The 26,551-nt window shown below is 43.1% G+C and overlaps 1 protein-coding gene across 1 annotated transcript; it reads left to right on the forward strand.

The window, feature by feature from the left end:
• The first annotated feature begins 1,762 nt into the window (after window positions 1–1,762).
• On the forward strand, window positions 1,763–26,551 carry ISX (intestine specific homeobox). Its single transcript, XM_063134542.1, has 4 exons — window positions 1,763–1,970; window positions 18,437–18,588; window positions 23,169–23,285; window positions 26,321–26,551. The coding sequence occupies exons 1-4, from the start codon at window positions 1,763–1,765 to the stop codon at window positions 26,549–26,551; spliced, it is 708 nt and encodes a 235-aa protein (XP_062990612.1).

Below are 26,551 nucleotides of genomic sequence, written 5' to 3' on the forward strand. Positions count from 1 at the left end.
AGCCTTCTGGGGAAAGGGCTGTAGCTCAGTGTTAAAGCACCTGCTTTACCTACCAAAGGTTTTCGGGACTATCTCCAAGTTTATCTGGGAAAGACCCCTGCTTAAAACCCCAAAGAGCTGCTGCCCACCAGTGTAGACAATACTGAGCTAGATAGGCCACTGGTCTGACTCAGTATAAGGCAGCTTCCTATTTTCCTATAAGCCAGGGGTGGGGAACCTGTGGCCGTCCAGTTGTTGTTGGACTCCAATTCCCATCAGCCCCAGCCAGCATGATTAGGGGTGATGGGGTCTGTAGTCCAGCAACATCTATAGGGCCACAGGGTCTCCACCACTTGTAGAAATAAACATGGATAGGTTGGTACTATTAGGTTACAATCTTGTGCACACCTATGGAAAGCCCTACTGTACATAGCGAGAATTACCTCTGAGAAAACATACATAGGACTGTACAGTTAGATAATTACAAACACCCTGATATGCCTACTGTAATATGTTGAAGCTCCACCAACTTTTCATTCCCAGAACAGCTGCTTCACCAGTCCTTGGAAAAAGCCAAGCATCTTTCAGCTTATCAGGTGCGTTTTATTGCCATCTGGTTACACAGTAATTTCAGCCTGAGCTTTTCAAAGGATCATATGATGGTATATCAGCTTAACAATTGTCAGGTAATTGGACAAATACGGAACAGTCTGTGAGTACAACTGCAGGATAAAGGTAGCAAAAGGCACCGAAGTGGGGAAATAAGCCAAAAAATTCAATCAGGAAGGTAACATTGAAAAAGGAAGTGAAAACTTAGGAGAATTTATAGATTTTTTTAACATATTCTTTTTACAGTGCAGTATTTATTAAGTTTAAATTAAGTATCAACAGAAATCAAAAGGAGAGAGAGAAAAAGATGGATCCCTGACATTCTTCTTGGTGGAGCCGACATGGTGCAGAAGACCTAATAGTTGGGATGTTTATCAACCGGATCTGTTCTATTACTGAAAAGAGGATTGAGAAAACAGAAATGTGTTTCTTGATTTCTTTTTCTTTTTGTAATTTCCATTTTGTCAAATGCTGGTTGTAATGCAACAATCTGGGAGCTTTTCACTGCATTCTAAAATTTACAGAAGATAAAATCCTTAAATAGTTGCAGAAAAGATAACTATGGTGGCTCCAAGAAGTTTATTATTATTATTATTTATGCTCAAGTCTCTCAAATATTTTCCAAATAACCATAAAGAATAGAATTTAGCCAGATTTTCTCCTTCAAAGTCCTGGAGCTCCTATTGATCCAACAAGAAAATGCTGGTGGTTGTATGCTGATCTCTTGGGAAAGACAACAAAGGAAAGTATTGATTGGGATTTCCTTTCCTACCCATATCATATCAAGCTACTCTTTATTGGGCCTTTCTAGCAAGATCTTGGATCTGCTGAGAAGAATACATCTCTTTTGGGGATTGTAATGCGAGTGGATATATGAAGATCCTTAAAACTTCAAACAGCAGTGAGCAGGGGGGTATTGTTTTGGTAGAGATGCTATTTCTGTTTCGTAGTCACACTGTTGCTTACAACACAAGACTTTTTCTAAACCTTGTAGTGGATTTCAGGGATCAGAAAGAGAACATGGGCTTCATTCTTCCTTCTGCCTTTTGAATGAATCTGAGTTGGTGTCAGCAAGGAGAGGAAATCCTACTTGTCTTTCCCTTGCATACAATGAACAGCAGAAAGAGTGTGAAATATACCGCCTATATTTTACTTACCATCATACATACATTTGATGCTGAGTTTCCACCCTCATCATGGAATAAAGATGAGCAGTTCAAAGGAAGCTCAGAACCAGGAGAGGCCCATTTTGTCTTTCTCTGTAGAAGAGATCTTAAAAAAACCATCCACCGAGCCTTGCCTACACAGTACAATGATCTGCAGTAACCAAGCTGGGGCTGTTCAACTCCTCAGCTCGGAGCCACTTTTGGAAATGTCTAAGGGTAAGTACCACATCTTCTAGTTTATGGAACTTATATGAGCCATGATCCTTTTATGCCCCTGATCTGTTAAGATGGCCACCAGTTGCAATTTACATGACTGGTATCTCAATGTGATCCTTAATATTTGAGCATTCAAAGCTACTTTATTTACAGTGCAATCCTATACATGTCTACTCAAAAGTAGACCCCATTCCATTCAAGGGGACTTACTCCCAGGTAAGTGTGTTTTGGATTGCAGACTTACAGTATCAATATTGAATGCTTTGGACAGGGTGGGTCGAGGTGGAATTAAAATGCATTATCCATGCAACAAAGCACTAAAATAAGTTGACCAGGCTAGCTTTTTTTTTTTTTTTTAATAGACACAGATCTTGTACTTTTAAGTGAAGTACAATGGACAGAAGTTTGGCAGGTACATCTTTTTCAACATGCAAATCCATTTATGTCATCCCTTCTATTAATCCTTCATTTTTTAAAAAAAGAGAGACATTGAAACTTGTGATGTTCCACTCACCCTTCTTTTTTGAGGTCAATTTGCAATCCATCATACCTCTTCTATCCTGGATTTACAAATTAAGTTTGTGATGTCTTTTATTTTAAGGGACATACTTTTTCATCAAGGATTGTCCTAGCTCCTTGCATAAATCCACACCCAGAAAGGCGGTCTGCATGCATCAAAAATGACAAAGAATCTTATGGCACCTTTGTTAGGTTTATTGTGGCATAAATCTTTGTGGTCTAGAGACAGCTTCATCAGATACATGGCATTATTATTATTATTATTATTATTATTATTATTATTATTATTATTATTATTATTTATATAGCACCATCAGTGTACATGGTGCTGTACAGAGTAAAACAATAAAATCATCATCTACAGGGGCCCTTCTCTGTGAGCCTTAAGATCATCTACAGGGGCCCTTCTCCGTGAACTCCTGCCAAAGGAAGTGAGGCAGGTGGCTACTAGGAGGAGGGCTTTCTCCGCTGTGGCACCCTGGTTGTGGAATGAGCTCCCCAGAGAGGTCCGCCTGGCGCCTACACTGTACTCCTTTCGTCGCCAGCTGAAGACCTTTTTATTCTCTCAGTATTTTAACACTTAATTTTAACTTAAATTTTACTGTTTTAACTCTGTATTTTAATTTTATATCAATTTTGCTGCGTGGTTCTTATCCTGGTTGTGCTTTTTATACTGTATTTTGTATTTGTGCTTTTAACCTGTTGGTTGTTTTATTATGGTTTTAATTTTTGTGAACTGCCTGGAGAGCTTCGGCTATTGGGCAGTATAAAAATGCAATAAATAAATAAATAAATAAATAAAATAGCAAAATTCTGCCACATAGGCTTATATTCTAATAATGTAAGCCTATACATTAGTATACATTATAATGTATACTAATAATATTATACATTATATAGTATACATTAGTATATATTACAATAGTGTTGTCCAGAATAGAGAGAGAGAGAGAGAGAGAGAGAGAGAGAGAGAGAGAGAGAGAGAGAGAGAGAGAGCAGCCTTCCCTAACCTGCCATGCTCCAGATGTTTTGGAGTATGACAACTATGAGTCCCAGGTAGCAAGACCAATAATCTGGAATGATAGGAGTTCTAGTCAAAAGCATGTGGATTGCACCAGGTTGGAGAATGCTGGTATAGAGGAGGGAAGTGTAAGCATAGGGCAAGGGATGCTCTAGGCATTTGATCTTGCAAATTTCAATACTAAGTGACCTGATGGGCACCTCCGGTATGTACCCATCAGATTTTGCACTTCTCTGAATGTTGCAACACAGTTCATGGCTAAAAAAAGCATCAAGATATATTTTTAAAAATGCATAAGTTGAGAAAAAAAACACATTTAGAAATGTACGGTTTGAGAAAAAAAATGTTTAACCCTTTTATTTAAATATGTATTTAAATATGAGTTTTCCTTTGGATTTTTTTTAAGGTAACAGATTAATGCAGAAATGGGATGGAACACCTTTATGAGTGATCACATGTGAAAATGACATGGAACAGAAATAGAGTCATCTGTTCATCCCTACATAGGGGACCAATGATCATAAAATGCAAGGAGTACAATATAATCTATGCATTTCTGTGTAAAGATTATATAGACAATGAGGACTCTCAACAGCAATGTTAGATTATAACACAAGCTTCCTAGCTTTGCTATAGTAAATTATCATCAGCAGTGTGAGATACAAGATCACAGAACACCATACAAATAACCCTATCATTTTACAGTGCCTTTCATGAAATATTTGATCTTGCAACTGAACAATATGCATACAAATGCTGTACTACTGGGCAGATGGAATGACAAGGTACAGGTAGAAGTGGGGGATCTGACAGCCTATCCCCACACCACAGAATGGAAATGATTTGAAATCTGAAACCATTTCGTGCCATATGGAAAACACAAATGGTCAGTCTAGGAGTTCAAAGAGAAGAGGTGACAGGAACTGAAGGGCTCTATGCTGACACATATTATTTATTTATTTATTTATTTATTACATTTCTATACCGCCCAATAGCCGAAGCTCTCTGGGCGGTTCACATACCAAGAAAAGAAGCTGAATGTTCTTTATAAACTGGAAGGCTTAGGGCGCAACCCTGTGCATGTTCAGTCAGAAAAAAGTGCTACAACTCCCAGCATCCCCCAGCCAGCAATGTGCATGTACTGACCTCCACGTATTACTTAGAACAAGCCCATAGTGGCTTGCACAGGACTCGTACATCATAACTACCATCATAAGAGGTTTAGGATAGACCACAGGCATGCAGAAGTCCTAAGGCTGCAATCTTATACCCACTTACCTGGGAATAAGACACCATGGATTCAATGGCACTTGCTTCTGAGTAGACATATGCAGAACTGCACTGTAGAGGAATCTTTTAAAGTCTCTTTCTCCTACTCTTTCACCGTGCTTTCACCATCTCTAAAAAACCTTCCTTTTTTTTTTTTAAAAAAAAAAAAGGAAATTGAAATGTTAATTGGTTCTGTGTTTATTGGCTATATTTGTATGCCACTTTTCTGTTGAAGTACTCAGGGAGGTTTACCATTTAAAATAATGGCTTGTTCGCTAAGAAACAGGATATAAAAGGGACATGGAGGGAAAAGAAATTAAATCAATTTAAATTTTCTGCGGGGCTATTTTGTTTAACATAATATCCAACCTGTAGAAGAGTACTACAAAACTTGTTGACTATTTTGTAACTTTTGGGTTGGCAGCAGCACTGGCTCTCACAGTGCCTGGGATTAATGTTCTCAATCCTTATGATGCTTTTTCCTTTCTGCCAGCCGTGTCTCTCCCTGGGATAGTAGTTTTGTTTGTTTGTTTTGAGAACATATCAAATAGGGAAACACATTTTCTCTATCTCTCATACTACAGGTAGTATCCAACTTTAGTCCTACATAGAGTAGATCCATTAACTTAAGTTAGTCATGACTGACTTGTGTCCCATTCATTTCAATGGGTCTACTCCACATAAGAGCAATATTGGATTCTATTCCACAAGCCATAGTTTACCTACACAAGCACACTGTTCTAGAAAAGGGCCTGAGTGAGCAACTCGTTCCTCAGGATGTGTCTTGTCCTTCTGGAACACTGCTTCTGATTGACTCCAGAAAATTTCACAAGAACTGGAGAATAGATACATAGATACTGAAAAATAAGTTTCCACAAATATTCTCAAACATGATCTGCCATTTAGCCTTAATTTTCTCTCTTTTGTGGTAATGGGCTTGCAGTTCGGTCTGGGTTCCTTTGGATCTCTGAGCCCCAGATAAATCGACCCTTCTCCCTTGCAATGCTTGACCCTTAAGGGGATGAGACAAATAGCAGTTGGTCCAAGGTGATGGAGGAGGCCTTGCTATGGAATGCTGCCATTGCTTCCATTCAACTTTGAACAGTCATGGGTTGTGACACACCCATTAAAGAGCAGTGGATTAGCCAATCCTGGGTGAGGTGGATCACAGAGACAATACAATTCTAGTAGGCCTGGATAATTTGTGATCCATCAAGCAAGTCCTCCAGCCATAAACTGGAGCTTGCTTGTTGCTTGACATCTCTGTTGCCACCAAATATACATTTAGCTGCAGCCAATCACAGCTCACTGTATGTGTACATGTACAACTTATGCTTGTGGGAGTCACAGTATTAGGTATGCATTCAAAACCTATTGGATGTATAGCTAAAAATGGAATGCATGAAGCAGTCTTTAGATTTCTATCTGGGTTTGTGTCTTGTATCTTCAAACAGTATTCCAATAAATCTGTTATTTTTCTACACTAAGCAGTCCTTACAGCTTCCAATTTTGCATTTGGCTACCACACACTAGTTCTTCAATTTGAACTAATGTTTCCAGAAGTGAGTTCAGCCATTCTATCTACATTTTCCCCCTGATCTTGCTGCAAATGCCGAAGCCAAGGCAATTTGAAACAAACCTCAAAGCCATTTCTCAACTGATTACTAACATTTCTCTCAGCCCGCGCCAGACTAAAATGTCACAATTTCTGGAAGTCAAATGCTACATTTACCAAAGAAAATGTCATCCTGGCTCCAAAGTCCTCCTCTCCCCAATCCATAATTCCTAGCATTCTGTGTTCTGCTGCTCTCCTTTCCCCTTTATAGCAAAGAGAATATTCTATGGCCTGCAACAGAAGTTAACATTTTCTTATTCATGTTTTAAAACTCGTGGGAAAGAAATGGCCACCAAAAAGAAGAAGAAGAGAGACTGAAGAAACTTGTATCTTGGTAATGTCAGGAAAGATGGATGGGAAAAAGTTGGACGTGTTGCAGAAGCTTTGCAGGTTTAATATTGAACTCCAACTTTTTTTCCTGAGTTGTGGGCCTACAGACATGGTCGCACATACGGTGCAATCTTTCCCTGCTTTTGGAGGGGGAAGAATTGCACAAATTAGGTCATCATATATATGTGCCTATTGCATGGAATGCTCGTGTCACACATTGCATTATGCTCAATGTAAAGGGGAGAAAGTGCATCCCACCATGCTCCATGCGAACTGGAGCACTATCCCTATAAATGTCTAAACCAAGCCAGACCCATGAAGAATAATACTGTGATCTTCCTTTAGTTCCTCTTGCCAACCAGCTTCCTCTGTCTCACATTGACAGGTGGAGTCATTGTTATGAATGCAATTAGCATATCTTTTTTGGGTAGCAGAGGAAGAGTCTGAGGCAGCATGCTGTGTCTTACTGTCGTTATGCTACAATAAATGGGACCATTTGATGATGCTTTCAGGTTTATGATCAAGAGGTAAGGAATAGGGCTGCTTGAAGATTTTATTTAGTCCCATTTTGATGCAAATTGATCCAATCCACAGCTCCTAGACTCGTGTGTATCAGAATGCAGTTATCTTTTGGATTGCACATTTCTCCCAATTGTGCAATGCACCTTCAAAATTCACATTAAAGATGCATATTTTGGGGTAAAATACATGTAAGAGTTGGCCCTACAATGCTGGGAGAGCCCGTCAGTACCCTAGCTACAGGATTGCTCTCTGTGGTCCTGAAACCACTCCAAGTTCTGGGCTGGTACTTGTGGTGCTGGCACTAAAATTGCTCCTGATGCAGTCATCTATCCTACATTGTGCCTCCTCACCTGAGCCATCACCCAAAGCAGATGACGGAAACTCATACAGAGCAGGGCATTGCCCACTTGGCTGTTGCTTTAAGTGACAGGAGGCCCATTTAGGTGGACTTTATTTATTTATTGCATTTATATCCCGCCTTTTTTCCTCCAAGAAACCCATGGCAGCATACATAATCCTCCTCCTCCTCTCTATTTTATCCTCACAACAACCCTGTGAGGTAGGTTGGGCTGAGAGTCTGTGACTGGCCCAGAGTCACCCAGTGGATTTCCATAGCTGAGTGGAGACTAGAACCCAGATCTCCTGGCTCCCAGTCCAACACTTTAGCCACTACACCACACCAGCTAAGTCTTGTTGCTGATCCTTTACATGATATTTAATACCATCAGTCTTTATTAATCTAAGAACAGTCTCATTCTTAATTCCTGACTGAGTAGAACATGTTTCCTGCCTCAGCATCCTGGTTGGTGGCAGATCACGGGGCATGAGTGCAATTGCTGCCAACAGTAAAGACACCACTGATTTTTTGATCCCTTTTTTATTTCTACCCCAAATCATCCAAATGCCAGCTCCCCCTATCTACAACTTTGTTGTCTGAGAATGGGGTACATTTCCATTTTTCCTCAGCCATTAGAAAAAAGAATTCTAAATAAATAAAAAAGCATACATTTGTTTATTGATATACATGTTTTATATATATATGTTTCATGGAGCATTGGACTGGGCCAAAAGAGATGCAAAATGGCAAATGCATGATCTTCTTTTGGCATGACACTTGTCATCAGCTTACATAGATGATTAAAAATGAAAATTCCATGATCACTAATGGCTGTCAGAAGGAAAAGACACAATTAGCTTCCCCATCCAAACAAGTGAAACATCAGTCCAGTTAATAACTAACATTACTCTTTCTTTTCCTACTCATTTTGGAGTTAGACTTGGTCCAAGCCTCAAAAGGTCAACACACATGGGTTGTAATCAATTGTGTTAAGAATCTCACGGATTTGTAATCAGGTGAAAGAGTAAAATGTGAACAAAGGTTAATGGCCTTGTGTAATTCCCAAGGTTATTTTCTTTTTACTTGGAATTGCTTTGGATTGCCTGTAAAGTCCAGAGCAGAACTTAAATTACAGGGAGGAAGGCAGAGGGGGCCTGCCCCTTACCATATCAGAGAATCTCTTTGGATGAGCCCATGAGAGCCACCATCTTGTTTTACCTGTACATGGAATGTCATATCCAGGGACTTTCTTCTGGACCCACTTAGAAAGTGTGAGATAGGTTCTATGCTTTCTAGAGTCTTGATGCAGATTTTACCTATACAGAAGGATTCTTTTTAATAGAAGAAATGATGGAGAAAAATCCCTTGGACCACCTCGTAACTGTAGGTTTAGTATGTACAGTGCACACATGAAATTCAGTGTTGTGCCCACCACCACAGGATGTCACCAGTTCTTCCACTTTATCTTTATTGGAAACCAAGGTCTGATGAAAGGGGCAGTGGGGGAGAAAGATTTATGCACAGCCACGAATTGGCCCATGTAATCTAAACTGCAATGTTCCACAGCCACAGAGCAGGCTGACTGCAAAAGTGTATGTATCCGAGCAAATAGTCCCAGCTTCCTATACAGGTTCATTCCTCTTTTCTTACATTTCCTAGGATTTGAGATACACAGGTCACATTTTATAAGGCTGCCAGACAAAGTTATTATCAGGGCTGTGTAAAGCTCCTGATAATAGACCCTGGGTTATGGGGATGTTTTATAAATTAATAACATCGTTGACCATTTCCTCTCTAACATCTTTTGTAGTTTTATTGGCTTTTCCCAAACCGATCGAAGAACTTGTCATTACAGTCTAAGGATTTGATCTCAATCTCTCTCTTTCTCTTCTCTTCCCCTTTATTGTTATTCTTTGACTAAGAATTGGGGTCCTGCCTTTTATCTTTTGTTTTAACAAGAGTTTTATCTTATATCAGTTAGAGAGCAAAGGCCAGGTATACAGAGGTAATGACAAAATTATATTGCAGGAGCGGAACAGGAGCAGGAAGCCTGACTGAGACGGAGCTATTAAAAGGCAACCGCTTCAGTATGATGCATAGAGTTTTGTAGGTACAAATAATAACAGATAACAAGAGACAGTTTGTAAATGGTCTGCTAGAGAAACCCATGAGAAATCGAAGCACCCTCCATAGTTCAAAAACACAAGTATCCCAAAACAAAAGAAGATCCCAACTGCATTGGATCAAAGAAGATCCCAATTGGTCCAACGACCGGTATCCCATATGGGCCAACCAGATGCCTCTTGGAAGTCCACAAGGAAGACATGAGGCTCGAACACAGGAGGAGGGAGTGGATTCTGCCTGGTAGCTGCATTCCTTGGTCACTAGCACACCCATGGGGTTTGGCAGCGGTCTGAAAGGAGCAGGTAGGAGCCTGGGGCACAGAGCTCTTCCAAGAGAGTGAGACTCCTGGACAACCAAAATCTCCACTCATGTGAAGGAGCCCGACACATATACATGTGTACGCCTCATTTCTGACTGCTACCAAATATGCAGATGGATGGGTGGGCATGGCTATCAGAGAAGTGTTCAGCTGGCATGGCTATGAGGCATGCTGGGAGTTGTAGTCCAACACATCTGGAGGGCGCAAGACTAGGGAAGGCAGTGCTGCTTGCTATACCAGTTTGTAAACGCAAATCTCATTCGTGCTTCAATCTGCAGGTTTGTACACTTGAAAGATCTTAAGCATTCACCCAGCAGTGTGATGTGAGAAGAGGACTTGTACCATGAGCACCACATCTATACGGGGTTTCCATAGGACCATGTATGGGAGGGAACAAAACAATGGTTCATCAATTTCTAAAGCTGTTAGCAGAGTTCCAGCGTGACAAAAAGCCACATTCTCCGCCCTGAAAGTGCAGCCTGAGAATACATGGCAGCCAACTATGAAAATACTGCCTTGTTGACCACCCTGTCTACAGATGTAGCCTTACCAGGTTGCTGTAGTTTTGCCAGAAGCCAATAAATCCCCACTTTACCCATTGCCATCAAATGGCCTCCTCTTTTTGGCCTCCTAAGATCTTTCCTTCCACACTGCATTTACTTTTGTGACACAGGCAGCTCAAAAAGGACCGCCTCAAAATATGGTTAGCAGTTAATAGTTTTTCATAAGGAAGTAGTATTTCCTACCTTCAAAACTCTCTCTCTCACACACACACACACACACACTCACACACACACACACACACACACACTCACATACACCAAAAGCCAACCCTTGTTGTTATCCTTGTTGAAATATATTTTTCAACCTCTCTTTAAAAAAAAAAGCATTCATTTTGTTTAAAGCTTTCCCACTCACCATGCCTGGGATCTTCCACTTTCCCTTCATCCCAGACATGCTCTCTAATAATTAAGCAACTGTGATTGGTGAATGAGGCTTTTGTCTGAAAGTTCTGGACTGAGAGAAATGAAATGGAGCCTTTAAACAGCCCAGCGTCCTGCTGCTCTCTTTCTGCAATGCCTCAACAGATAGCAGCAGGATGCTAAATGCTATGCTTCAGTTGCAGAAGGCTCTACCCTGAGCAATTTGTATGTACCCAATTAGAACCATTCTCCCTGACTACGCGAGTCCCTTTTAATAAGGGGTGAGAAGCTCCTCTAATAAAAATTAGCCATGGCACTGTACTCCCACCTCAAAGTCTCTCCACAAGCTTTTTTAAATTGGTAAGCGGGCCCCAGAGTAGACAAGTCTCCTTATGTATACAAGCAAATTTGGTTTGCTTCAATGAAGCATAACAAGCTGACATGCTTGCTTCTTTATTTTCCTTTTCAAACAAACTGGTCGAAGTACACTTTCATGGGAGGGCCAGCCCTTGAGATAGACTTGCCGTATCATTCAGACACCAGTGGGTATGACTTGGAGCACCTGTCCAAGCAAGTAAAAGTGGCCTAATCATCATAATCCCAGTCCACATCTACTAAATGCAATTTCAATTGCCCAAGTACTGCTTCTTATGCAGCTAAAACTGTACCACCCATTCACAGAAGGATGGTATCAGCAGGCTGGGGGAACTCCATGGTCTATAGAGGTTAAAAAGAAAACTTAGGGGAGAAATGCTCTGGAGGAGGGAATGGTCCAAAACAGCCCAATGAGGTTTGAGCATACTCTGTTGCTACAGAACACTTTGGCTTGCATTGGCAGAGGTGAGCATCCTGTGCTTGCCTTCCCATGGCAGCTCCTCCAGCCTGCTGAAAATACTGCTCAGAGAGTCAGGAGACTCTGATGGATGGGGTGTTGTATGGCAGGGGATGGGAGGGAAATCGACCAGAAGGACCTTCTGTGAGTGGAGCCCTTCATCTCGTGAAAGGCAGATCCTGTATCCACACTGAATATCTGTTGGGGAGAAGAATGGAAAACCAGGGGAGATGGGAATGGAATGGCATATCCTGGAAAAAGCCATGGCTGATTGGCTGGGACCTTGAACAGGAGCACTTCAGGCAGCACATTTCTCCTGGACCTCTTGGTGATTATCAGCCATGGCATCCTGCTGGATCAAATTGTGGGTCAGGGGCACAGTGAAATTGTGGTTCCATTCCTATGTGCAAGATCATTTCCAGAAAGTGGCATTGGAAGACTTTGGCTTAACCCCATGGCAATTGTGCAACTGGGTTCCATTCTGCCCTCCATGCTTTTTATTTAATATCTATATGAAATCCCTGGGAGAGACCATCAAGGAATGTGGGGTGAGGCTTCAGCAGTATGCTGATGTTATGCAGCTCTATTTCTCCTTGTCATCTGAGTCAGGGGAGGCTATGCAAGTATTGGATCAGGGCCTTGGGAGCAGTAATGGTTTAAATGACTGCCAATAAACCTAGATTGACTTGAAGAACATGCATGCGTGTTGTTTCTTGGGTCCAGGAACTTGGGAAATGGTCTGATCTAGATGGGGTTGCACTTCCCTTGAAAGAGCAGATGTGTAGCCTAGTTCCAACCTTGGCCCTGGAGGCCTAAATGGCCTGAATGGCATGGAGTGCCTTTCCCCAAGTTCAACAGGTGTTCCAGCTACAACCTTTCCTGGACAGAGATGGCTTAGCCACAGTGAACCATGCTGTGGGCACTTTGCATTTTGATGATTGCAGTGTGCTTTAGGTGGGGCTACCCTCTAAGTTGATATGGAAGTTACAGGTAGTACAGAATGCAACAGCCAGGATGCTACCAGGCAAAGCTGTTAGAAATCATAAACTACTAATCCTGATGGAGCTTCATTAGTTGCCTATCTGTTCCTGGGCTGAATTCAAGGTGCTGGAGTTGACTTACAATGTCCTAAATGAGTTGGAACCAATGTATCTGAAGGAATGCCTCTCCCTGTGCCAAGCTGTCCATAGTCTTAGATTTGTGGGGGAGATCTAAGACAGGTTGGTAATGTGTCTCATTGTTCCACACTGGGAGAAGCCCATCAGGTGTTGACATGAAATAGGGCCTTCTCTGTGATGGTGCCCTGACTTTGGAACACCACCCCGAAGAGGTATGCCTGGCACCAACTTTACTATTACTTTGGCACCAGCCTGCTTGTTCACCCAGGCCATTAAGAGTGGTTCACTCTTACACAGTCTCTTATACAGCTCCTTGATCTAAAACACATGTTCAGAAAGGGGATAATCCTCATTACGATCACTGATAATCCATGTCAACTAAAGGGATTAGCACAGGGTAGAGGTAGCTCAAAAGCCCCATGCGGAGCAATGTGACATATGTGACAATGGTACAGGCTTAAAGATCCCTGGCAGAGCATCCACATCCACAACCACTGCTGTGGCCAGGGCAGGAGATGACACTGAAGGGTAGAAAATAACCACACTAGCACCATGGGTAGTATAGTATTGGGCACTCTTTCTGGGCATGTCACAGAAATGAAGGGACTGTAGATCCTGCAGATCCATACTTAACACTGACACACCCAATTTCCCCCCCAATGCTGGCAGGACTCTAACAGTGGAACCAAGACGCATGCATGTCATCCCACCAGTGGATTTCTCTCTCTCTCTCTCTCTCTCTTTGAGCAAGTGGAGTGATATTTCCAAAGGCCATAGTAATATATGTAGCTGCCATACTGAGCCATTGCTCCATCTAAACCCATTATTGTCAACTGGCAGCAACTTTCCAGGGTTTCAGGCAGGACGTTTTCCAGTCTTACCTGGAGATGCTGGGAACTGAACCTGGGACCTTCTGCGTGCAAAGTGTGCACTCTGCCACTGAGCTATGACCCCTCCTGGGTAGCTTAGAATTGCTCCCATGAAAGGTTCTAAAGGATTTGCTCTTCTGGGGTTGGTCTTCACCTTGGAGAGCTCTTTTAGGGTTCTGGTTGATTATGACTGAAACCCAGAATGCATTTAAAGCCCCTCTGAAATCGGTGCCAACATCCTCCGCTGGGTTCTGCCATAGCATGCTTTCTTCCCATTGCTCTTAAAGATCATGGGATGCTCTCCAATTCCAGAGCCAAAAATCCAACCGCATGATAAAGTTGCTTTTTATTCAATGCATTGAATGGGACTTTTGAAAGAGACCTGCGGTTCACATTTAGGAAAAGGACCTGCACTCTGAAATCACTTAAGCTTTTATTCTGAATGTCTTCCCTGCAGATATATATGTTTTCAAATATCCTGAGCTTTTGCATATGGGGGGAAAATGTAGGCTTATTTCCTCAGGGACCCTGAAGCCAAATTTGTAAATCCAGCATTAGGCGTAACATTTTCTCGCCTTCTATCTTCCTCCCACATCCTTTATTAGACTGTAATTTTGAGTGCTGTTGTTTGCTATGGGGTTGCTTAAGTCGAGGTCCCAAAGGCACTTGCAAATATTCGGAGCTAGAGTCAAAGAATTTTTCACCTTCTGGGGGTGAATGGTAATGAACACTTGCCACTTTTTTTTCTTTCTCACCTCCCACACCCCATCTTGCTCCTTTTTTGGTGGTGGGGGGAACATAAACAGAATAACTGATTAAGTTTAATCAAAAATGCACCATCGCCCTTTCCTACCGGCGAGTTCTTGATTAGCTCACTGTAACTATATCAGCAGCAATTTCACATGGAGCTGAAATCAAAGCCTGGCCACTCCATCTCTCTTGGCCCACAGCTGACCTCAGGTTATTTTATTCTTCTAATTTGATGAGTTCCAGCTTTGAAGAACTGCTCTCAGCAGGACTGGCACTAAAAATAAAAAACACCTCTGTGTTGTTCTTGTTGTTGTTTTCTCCCTCTGCAACACACATTGCAGAAAACCCTTTGCCAGGCTAAATATAAGAAGCAGCAAGTTTGAAGTTACTTTAACATCAAAAATGTTGTTTTAGAAACTGCAGTGGGAAACCACATAGCACAGAGGGCTGACTTGTATTCTCAGATGACAATCCTTCTCCAGACAATAAGTTGAAGGGAGCATTGAACAATTTGATAACTTCCCCCCCCCCTTACACATACACCCACCCCCTCAGGTTCTATAATAAAGTTGTCAGCCCCTAGCTATATAATAAAGTAAAGTTTGTTTGTTTGTAATCTATCTATCTATTCTGCTTTTCTGTGAGCATGCTCAAGGCAGCTAGGGATGTCTGTGGCTGAGAAATCCAGCTCTTTTTTTGGCTTGAGGGAGTTCTGTGGTGTGTATGACTCAGTTTGCATCTGCAAGCCAAGCTGTGGGCTGTTCCCCAATCTCTGGAAACATTTGAACATCTTTTTTAGAATGTTCTCCCATTTGCACTAATTTCTGATCAATTTGTGCAAGTTGTACCCCGCCTTGATCCAGAGGGAGAGGCAGGTAACAAATAAATACATTATTATTATTATTATTATTATTATTACTGCTGATTCGGTGCAAATTACACAAATGCAGCCAAAATTTACATTATTTTCATAGATATAGCCATAATCTGTGCCTGAAATTGGCACAAATTGCAGAACCTTCTCCCCACCCCACCCAAAATGTGCAAAATTACCAGAAAATCCACCCACAGGCCCAACTCACTGCAAATCAATCTGGGCATTGCAGGAGGAACTGAAGTGAATCCAGTGGAATGTGTCAAACTCCACCCCCAAATGGATTTCACCGACATCCCTAAAGGCAGCTAATAAAATACCTGGGCAGCATCCAGACTGGACTCAATATTTATAAGCCAGGAGTGGACCCAAATGGAGAGGTTCTCCTTCTGGTCCACTTCTCAGACTCTGCCCCCTCTGGCTACCTCAGTAACTGATTGGCCTAGGCCATAGGGGACCCACAGCAGGCTAAGGCACACATACAAGGTGCCACCAGCAGCTATGCCCAATGCATTCAGGCGACCACTCCCAACATCTGCCTCCCTCTTGCATTTGGCTCACTTAAAATGCCCAGCCAAGTCAGGGAGTTGGGCGTCCATTATTACGTTCAAGACAACTCATTGAATCAAAGTTGCATACAGCTAAGGCTGGACCTTGGGGCCAAAGTTCAGGTCTTCACATGCACACACCCATGACCACCTAGAGGGTGGTGTAGTGGTTAGAGTGTTGGACTGAGACTTGGGAGATCCAGGTTCTAGTCCCCACTCACTCATGAAGCTCTCTGGGTGAGCTTGGGCTAGTCCACTGAAACTCAGCCTACCTCACAGTGTTGTTGTGATGATAAAATGGAGAGGAAGAAGACTATGTAAGCCACCTTGGGTCCCTTGTAAGAGGAAAGAAAGGTGGGATATAAATATAACAACAACAACAACAACAACAGAATATAGTGGCTGGTGATGAAGGCAGCAGGGCAGAAGAAGCAAACTATTTTCTGTCTCTCATCACAATGGTGCTAAGATTTAAGGATTTTTTAAATACAAAACTGCACATCCTTAGCATATTACTTTTTTAAAAAAACCAGGCTTGGCAAACAGTTTTGTTGTTGTTCTAACATAGCAGGAACGTTGAAGCCATTGTAAAGCGTGGGGTGGCATTTGGCGGCAGGGAGAGAAGAGAAATTTTTGTTGTCTGCTTCACAACTAAAATAATACACAAGCCCCACCACTTACAAAGGTCATTAAGTCCAGGGTCTAAAATGTCTTTGCTGCACCACTGGTTGCGTTAACTACAGCACTACAATTTGAAATTTGAGGGCAGGCCCTTCCTCCTGATGTTGGAAATGGATGATATTGAATGACTGCAGCAGGCAAAGGGAGGCCATTGTCAGACCCACCCTTTGCCTCTGACAGTTGATGTACTCTGTGGTGACAATAGAAATGGCAGATGGAGACAGTTTTTGGCCCCTGCTGCTGATACTGGCAATTTGGCATTCTCTGTACCAGCATGCACTTGGATGCAGTGGAAGCTGGTGGCTCCAATGTTAATGGAGCTGTGAATCCACTCTGGGTTTTGGGCAGAACTCTCAAAGATCTATCCAAGGTGCTGAGATTGGGTGCAACACCTTGGATAGCTCCTTTGGAGTTCTGACTGGTTCTGACTGAAACCTGGAGTGGATTCCCAGCCCCACTGATAGTGGAGTCACCAGCAGCCTCCACTACTGAGATGGCATGAAGCCATTCATTTGAAGTGAAGCAAAGGGACACATGCACTTCCTGACAGATTACCCCTTCAAGGAAGCAGCCCTGCTAAATGGCTAGTTTTAGCTCCTGCCACCCCATTTTGGACTGGGCCCACCTTCATGATGTATATTTGCTACACTAGGATTGTTACTTTTTCTCACAGGGGAGCCTCCTAGCCACTACACATGAATAGTCCCTTCTACTGGGGAAAAAAGTGCTTAAATGGGATTGCAGTTTCCACGACTCCTGCCTTAATGTGCAAAAGAGATTTTGCTCATTTCTGATCACTGCCCTAGTAGTGTCATCAAGACTCAGGCTGACTGACATGCACTCCCTGAGGCTACTGTGAGAGATACAGCTAATGAGTTATACTTTGATGTGCTAGTTAAAGGTCCAAGGGTTTGAGACGAAACTTCCGGGTACCTAAGCTTTACTCATTCAGTCAATCTGACCCTTCCTTCTGAGATCAGCTTCTGATGACAGCATATATCCTGACACAGATGCTCACATTTCTGCCTTAACTAGATCCATTTTAAAACTGTTTTGGGAAGGCTCAGCATCATCAAACATCCTCTGTTCAGCACTGCCAACAATAACTATATGCGGCCTGCTATTATTTTGTAACCAGAGTGATGGACCACTTCCAATACTAGGAAAAGCTGCAAGTAGCTTACCAGCTGCTAGCCTGGTCTCTGCACATTTCAGCCCCACTGCTCTGGAGAGCTAGATAGCAGCCCACCAAAGAACTCAGACTCCTTATCAACCTGCTGACCAACTTGATGACCCATCTGATTCTCAAGTAGATGATCTGCCAGGTTGGTACTTGATCTCCTCCAGACTCCTGTGCCAATGCTAGCATTCAAACCTCTGATCAGTCATCAATGTCACTAGGTGACCCTAGTCACAAATTGCTTCCATGCAGTTGCTATACAGGTGGATGCTAGAGCAAGACCAAGCCTGAGAGCACTACCCACAGTCACTCAAGCACTCAAAGCTGAATGTATGAACAGCTTCCATTGAATAGTATCCTGGAGATCTGAGCATCATCATTCATTCATTCATTCACACACACACCATATCCCCATCTATAACAGTCATGTGTTATCTGCAAAGTATCGGCAGGTATCTGCAAAGGGCATCTATGCATGTACAGTTGCTCATAGTCAGTCAGAGCAATCAGGACTTTTGAGCAAGGGCCCCAACCATATGGGCTGCTTATGTCCATGCATGGACATGTATCCCTTCAAATACTTCACTGTCCTACAGTCGTCCTCTCTTAAAATATGATTTCCCCTCTTTCTACAGATGAGAAGAAAGGGAAGCGGCGGATCAGGACAACGTTCACAGCAGAGCAGCTCCAGGAACTAGAGAGGATCTTCCAAGTTACTCACTACCCAGATGTCAGCATGCGCAATCAACTGGCAGCAAAGATAAATCTTCCAGAAGCCCGGGTCCAGGTAAATTCTGTTTCTCTCTGATGTACGCTCTTAGTTGCTCAGATATTGCTACCCATAGGCTTGCAAAGACTAGCAACTTGATAACTGCCAGATTACAGCATTCTTTATAGTGCCATATATTTCCCTTTTCCATCTATAGAAAGTAACGGTGGTTCTTGGTTTATGAAAAATTCTGATGATAGTTGTATGCAATCATGTCAACTCAGTTATGATGTATCACAGAGATACCTATTATTATTTTAGTATCCTTGTTGTATTGAAAAGTAAATTTACTGTGACAAAAATTGATTTCCAGATAAACAATTGCCACTGCCATGCATTTGTAATTGAACTCATTTTCTTGGAGTGAGGAGGTTTTATTTCGTTGCAAAGCTATATCCTTGATAAACAGTAATGTTTTGAAGGGAGTAGCTCAAACTTCTCTACTTCCAGGTAGAGATGGGCAAATACAGATAGGCAAACTCAAGCTAGCTCATATAGGATTGGTTTAGAGAACTGGTAAATTGCCAAATCAATTCTAATTTTTCCAGAATTCTTCAAAGCAGTCCCAGCAAACAATAGAGAAACATATCTCTGTGGCAACTGAATCATAATTCCTTGGATCAGATGAAATGTTTCAGTCTTGTTTAAACAATCAATTTAAAGAAGACCCATTTCACTGATGAGTGGGGGGGGGGTTCACCTACACAGGTGCATATACGAGTATAGAAAAAAAATGTACGTAGACTGGTATACACCTTCAGTGGTGAAGATCATGCGTAAAATGTTTAACCACCATGACGTAGCATGTCATCTGAACAGGGTCAATGCATGTGTCAGATTACATGGACAAAAACACATTATGTACATGTAAACCAAGCGCATGTATGACAGTTGCTGAGCTCTGTGGGCACTGAGGAAAACCTAACGGCACAAAAAGGGAATGAAGCCAGGGACACAGACAAGGTCCTTGAAAGCAATTATTTGATTATTAAAGAAGAATTAAAATGGATTTTAATCACACATCAGGGGAATTAGAATCATATATCCAAAAAGACATTAACAGTGAGGAGGTTAAAAGATAACAAGCATTTAAAAATCAGTGCTGCTGCTAGATACAGTGAGAGGCATAGGCAAAGAGGAATTGTAAAACAGCATTTAACATTTCAGTGGAAACTAGCCCCTAAAGGGGAAGGCAAATGCAAGCCCAAAATACCATAGACAAAAATATAGGTCTGGGAATTTAGCGGTGCCTTCCTAGTATAGAGTGTGTATGCTTAACTATGGAGGACAGGGAGGGGGAGGGAGAAGAAAAAAAGATTTCTGAGGGGTGATTTTGGATCCTGGGGGTGATTTGACTGCAGAAGAAACCGTTTTTGTTTGGTTGGTTGGTTGGTTGGTTTTAGAATCATGAGAGTTTTTTTGCAGAGAGTGTTAGTGAAGCAGATGAAGGGGTCTGGAAAAAAAGATCCGGGAGCTCTAAAGCCCAGGATGGCTTTAGCTTTGGAGAGGTGATGGGGAGTAGAGGTTATAGAGAGGCAGAAGATAATCTGGAAGGCTCAGGCAGGAACAACCGGAGAACAAAGAAAGTACTGGGGAAGGGACATAAAGAGGAAGCGCTTAAAAAGATACCAAAAAGGGAATAACGGTTGGGAAGCGAAAGAAGGTAAGCCATGGGGAGAACTTCTCTTTTGGGCAGAGAAGCTCAGGTGTTGGTGACAGGTTGGAATATTAGAAAAACCAGAGAGAAAAAGAGCTAATTGGTTTATGAACGACTTAGGAAACGTATGAGTTGGCGTAAAGATGTACATTTCATTTTCTGTTGACTTTTCTGCTTGTGAGTGCTGGAAATTCCGCTGAGCTTCTTCGGGATCCACAAGGGGGGATATCAAGAAAAGAAGTGGTGTGGTTGCTCTCCTGAGCAGAAAATGAATGCCTTCCTTGGACCAAAAGGATCTTAAAATGCATGGATGTGGGCTGCTCCTTTGATCACTCCTCTCAGGATTCAGTAACTAAAACAAAACAAAACTTTGTTCCCACTTCACCAGATTTGGAAAGTTTATTTGATGGTGTCAGTCAGAGGAAGAAGAAAGGAGAAAGAAAATGACATCGACATCATCATCACCCACTTCTTACCCACCTCTCCCATATAAATCAAATGCATAAAACTGATTAAAAACATATAAAACTGATATACTATAATAATTGGACATCTTAAAATTCATATGGGTAGGCCTGCCAGGAAAAAAAACACCTAGTCTTTATAGCTGCCTTAAACTCAGAGAGAGTATTAAGTTGACGGATCTCTTCCAGCAGGCCATTCCACAGTCTGGGAGCGGCAGAAGAGAAGGTCCTCTGGGTAACAGATCTCAGCCTAGTTTTGGCTGACTGAAGTGGATTCTTCCCAGAGGACCTGAGAGTGTGGGGAGGGTTGTATGGGGGAAGACAATCCCGCAGGTAACCTGGACCCAAACCATGTAGGGCTTTAAAGGTAATAACCAACACTTTATATTTTGCCTGGAAACTAATTGGCAGCCAGTGGAGAAGTTTTAATATTGGTGTAATATGATCACCCCTAGAAGACCAACCTGGCTGCCATATTTTGAACTAATTGAAGTTTCCAGACTAGGTACAAAGGTAGCTCTATGTACAGTGCATTGCAGAAGTCGAGCCTCGAAGTTACCAGTGTGTGCACTACTGTCTTTAGGTCTTCTAATTATAAGAAGGGCACAGCTGGTGTATCAGCCAAAGCTGATAGTAGGCACTCCTGGCCATCGCATGTATCTGGGCTGTCATTTGGAGCAATGGATCGAGAAGTGCCCCCAAGCTGGGAGCACAGTCTTTTAGGGGGAGTGTAACCCCATCCAGAACTGTCTGCCACACCTCCAAACTCAGGTTAGGGCCCTTGACAGTAAGTACCTATGTCTTGTCTGGATTCAGCTTCAGTTTGTTTTTCCTCATCCAGCCCATTACCGCCTCCAAGCATTCATTCAGAGGAGACACACTATCCTTAGCTGGCGCTGTTGTTGACTGCATAGAGAAATATATTTGGGTGTCATCAGCATACTGATTGCCTCTGGATGATCTCTCTCAGCAGCTTCATGTAGATGTTGAACAGCACTGGGGATAGGATGGCATCCTGGGGTATGCCATACAACAGCTCCTTCTTTGAGGAGCAGCTATCCCCAAGCATCACCATCTGGAACCTACCCAAGAGGTAGGATCAGAACCATTGGAGTGCAGTGCAGCCCCCCATTCCCAATCACCTCAGGCATTCCAGAAGGATACCATGGTCGATGGTATCGAAAGGCACAGAGAGGTCCAAAAGTACGTCCTCCTTCCTAGTGTGAGGAAAGGGGAAAGGAAGTGAGTCTTGCATTTCTGGACCTATCCAGGGACAGATTTCCAACTTTACACAGCAGGTCTATATGAGAGTTAGACAGGACAGGAAGATCTCCATGACAGGGTTTGAGAACCTGTGGGGTTAATATTGCCCACAGTGATTCTGCATCTGCCATGCAGAAACTTCTTCTTCTTCTTCTTCTTCTTCTTCTTCTTCTTCTTCTTATTATTATTATTATTATTATTATTATTATTATTATTATTATTATTATTATCTCTTTTCTCACTCATGGCAGTTGTTTTTCTAGACAGATATGATGGGCTTTGCCTTGTCATGCTGTCTTTTACTGATTTAGGAATTTCCTGACAATTCAGCATGTTCTAAGTGTGACTGATTTCTGGATGTTGGTGTGGATGTATTTTGGTAGGCCCAGTTTCTGAAGGTTTCCTACATAGTTTTTTGATGTGATGCTAGAGACTGATGTGACTAACAGAGTAATTATGAGTTTTTCCTGTTGCCATAGTTCTAACTTACATAGCCATATTTTTTAGGGATGTGCATGGACCCCCCGCTCCGCCCCACCCATACTCCTCTCCTCTTCGCCGCAGAGCCCCGGCTCCGAATTGGAGCTCCGCAGTGGAGGGGAGTGGCGCCAGGTAAGGCCGGGAGAGGAGGGCGGGGGGGTTACCAGGCCCTGCCGCCATCGCCGCCTGTGCGGCGATGGCGGCAGAACCCGGTAAGGGACCAAGGGGGAGGGGGGCCTTACCTGTCTCCGTCCGCGGTCCGTCGGCTTCTTCAATTGAGCCCGTGGTTCAACCAGGAAGTCTGGGCCGCAAGTGCGGCCTAGACTTCCTGGTTGAACCGCGGGCTCAATTGAAGAAGCCGACGCACCGCGGATGGACGCAGGTAAGGGAGAGGAGGGGGGGGTTTACTGGGCCCTGCCGCTGTTGCTGCACGGGCGACAGCGGCAGGGCCCGGTAAACCCCACTTACCTTTCCGGTGGAGCTCCAGATCGAAGCGAAGGATTATGCCTTCACCTCGATCCTCTTCGCCACGCTCCGCCGGCCCTCCAATCCTCTTCGCCTCCGCCTTAAGGGCAGGTGAAGCCCCCCGCTCTGCTTCTAATTCGCGGGTCGGATTAGAAGCGGAGCACATCCCTAATATTTTTCTCTCTTTTCCTCTTCCTTTTCTACAACATTTATTAGTAGTATTAGTATTTCAATTTGCTACCTCATTTCCCTTCTCTTCGTGCACATAGATCTGGTTCCAGAATCAGCGGGCAAAGTGGAGGAAACATGAACGGTTTGGCCATTTTGGGGGGCTTCAGCATCTAACTGAAGCTGATTTTATACCCGCCCCGAAGGCAGATATAACAGTGAGTATTACTGGTCAACTGTAAAGGCAAAAACCTGTTAAACTGAAACCTTTCATATAAGTCCTAATAAAGAACAAACACCTCTTAAAAGCTGGTGTCCCATGGATGTAATAAAAAACCCTAACATGTTTCTGAGGGATGGTTTTTAGGCTAGACACTATGAACCATAATTTTACAATGTGGGAAAGTGAGCAAGGCATAAAACCGCAGGCACAGGGAGAGAGAGAGACACTTTTTCCCCTCTCTCAAAATACTAGAACCTGGGGTCATCCCATGAAGTTGACTGGTGGGAAATTCAGGACAAATAAAAGGAAGGACTTCTTTACACAGCATATAGTTAAACTATGGAATTTGCTACTGTAAATCCAAGTGATGGCCACCAATTTGGACGGCTTTAAAAGGGAGGTGGATAAATTTGTGGAGGCAAAGGCTATCAATGGCTCCTAGCCCTGATGGTTATGTGCTAACTCCAGTATACGAGGCATTAAGCCTGTGTGCACCAGTTGCTGGGGAGCATGGGTGGGAGGGTGCTGTTGCACCATGTCCTGCCTTGTTGGTCCCTGGCCAATGGCTGGTTGGCCACTGTGTGAATAGAGTGCTGGATTAGATGGACCCTCGGTCTGATCCAGCAAGACTCTTCTTATGTTCTTATGTTCCTGGGGTCCTAGTACGGTCCTCTGTAGTTCCCCAGAAGGCCATGCCCCCTTTACCTGGCCCCACCCACTTCCTCCCAATCACCAATTGTTTAGCAGTGAACCGCCCAGAGACCTTCGGCTATTGGGTGGTATAAAAATGTAATAAATAAATAAATAAATAAGCAGTTCCATGACTGTTGTGCAGTTTCTTCTCCATTTTAAACAGTTGAAGGGCTTAGTTCTTGGCAGTGTGAGTATTAAGCTAGAATGTGCTGGCATTTTCTGGTATTTTTGCCCCTACTCCTTTTGTCTTTGGACTGCCCCCGCCTTGCCTTCAGCCCCGCCCACTACTGACATGTGTCCCCCCCACTTCACCCACTGGTAGGGTGACCATATTTTGGAAACTAAAAAGGAGGACAAAATGGCCGCCATCAGGAGGCGTGGCCACCCCAACATGCCCACCCCCAAAGCAGTGCCAACTCAACATGTCCGGCCTCCAAGGGGGCGTGGCCTCGGTCACATTTATTTATTTATTACATTTTTATACTGCCCAACAGTCGAAGTTCTCTGGGCGGTTCACAAAAAGTAAATGATAGCAACCAATGAGTAGCAAAGGCACACAACTACTATAATAATATACTAAATATTAAAAAAGGAACTTACACTTATATAAAACCATTTCTTTATTTTTTATAACATAATAAACAACCACAACAGTCATAGTACTAGGGTGACCATATTTGGGAAACCAAAAAAGAGGACACCTAGTGTGTGTGGGGGGGAGCAGCTTTCTGAGTCCTGCAGAAAGTATTTTATTCCCCCGCCACCTTAAAGAACCTGATTGGAGTGGAGGAGGGGAAAGGATTTCATTCTGCACCACCACCATCCACTCCAATTGGGGCCTTTTCTATAATGTCCACGAATCACCCACTTTCCCCTTAAAGACCTCAATTGGAGCTCGGGGTGGGGGAATGATGTGCCTCAAGAAAGCATGTCATTCCCTCCTGCCATGCTAATGGCAGCCTCAAAGGGGAAGGTGTGTCATTCCAGGACATTATTGAAAATTATAGAAAATCCCCCCTGACACCATGGAAAGAACAAAAACCAGGACAAATCCGGGGAAATCCTGACAGTTGGTCACCCTACCCACTGGCAGCTTTTCCAAAAAAGCAACTTGGTCCTCAGGCTGAAAGTGATTCTACATCCCTGGTTTAAAGATAGTCCATTTGGTGTCCACCACACATTCTAGCCAGTAACACCAGAGCAACCTTCCCCAACCTGGTACCTTACACAACTGGAGGGCACCAGGTGTGGGGTGGAAGGCTGTACAAGAGCATCAGAAACTCTGCCTCTGGTATCCATTCAGGCCTGGTGCTGCTGGCATAACAGTAGCTACATATACCTCAGGAACACACATCCTTTCCCTCAGCCTCGGTCCTCACCTCTGCACAGCAATTTTCTTCTTTGCCCTTCCCAATGTTACACCATGGTTTCATGTTAAATGTTGCACCAGTGCAAACCATGGTTCACTCAAATTGGAAACTGAAACGGTGACTTGAAATGTGGTTGCAAACCATGGTTATGACTGCAGCAGCCTTGAAATGAACTGTTTTTGAGTGATGTGAGAATCAGCAAAACCTGAGCTCGCTGAAGTTCTCCAAATTCCATCTCAAAGCTTGGGTCCATATCAGACTGAAAGCTTGGGGATTTTTTTTTCTTTTTGCATGAAAATCCTTCCACATTTCCGTGCATAATGTACGCATTGTTTGTGTGTGTCTTTGAAATATACACATTCTTCTCCTTTTGATTAAAGCGTATTTGTGCACATTTTTCAAATGTACACACATGGTTGAACACAATTGTTCTGGTCCACAAATCACATTGCAAACTCAGAAAGGTACAGACTTTGACTGCAAATTGAATCCAAATCTATGTTCAGTATGGAAGGTGTAAACTGGGTAAATCCTGATCAAAAACAAACTGAACTGTTTTCCTATTTCCATTCTAATCCCAACCTTCTTTTAAACTTGCATTTACATCCCCACCACCACCTGTAAAGTCTGGAAGTGAAAGAGTTATTTGCTTGGCAAACAAGATTTCTTCCCCCACCCCCACCCCCACCCCCGTCCCTGCCAGAACCCTTCCAATCATCAGAACTAAAAGATTTCTTTTCTCCCTTACTGATTGCCTGTCACTATATTTTAAGGACTCCATTTAGAGGTATTCTCTGAAACTTTGTTGCTTTTTCACTGCTAAGCACTGAGGGAAATTGATAAGGCAAGTCCTGTGTTAGTCATAAGTTGCACCCAGCTAAAGGCCTGCATGAGAATTTCTATAATATCTCTCTCTCTCTCACTCTCTCTCTCTCTCTCTCTGTGTCTCTCTCTCATCTTATGACAGAGTCCCTTCCTGACGCCCAGCAGCCTTGGTCTCCTCACATGGCCCTACTCACTGATCCAAGGGCATTCCACAGCTGCCTGGCTACCAAACATGTTGCCCTGTGCCCCCTCGCACATGGACCCTGTGATGTTCTCAAAGCCTTACCTGCTCTTTGACTACCTCCCTCCGTACAGTCTGCCCCCTCTGCCCCTGAAACCAGCATGGAGGCATAATGGTTATAATTTCACATAG

This window comes from Elgaria multicarinata, chromosome 9, assembly GCF_023053635.1.
Source record: "Elgaria multicarinata webbii isolate HBS135686 ecotype San Diego chromosome 9, rElgMul1.1.pri, whole genome shotgun sequence".
Lineage (NCBI taxonomy): Eukaryota > Metazoa > Chordata > Lepidosauria > Squamata > Anguidae > Elgaria > Elgaria multicarinata.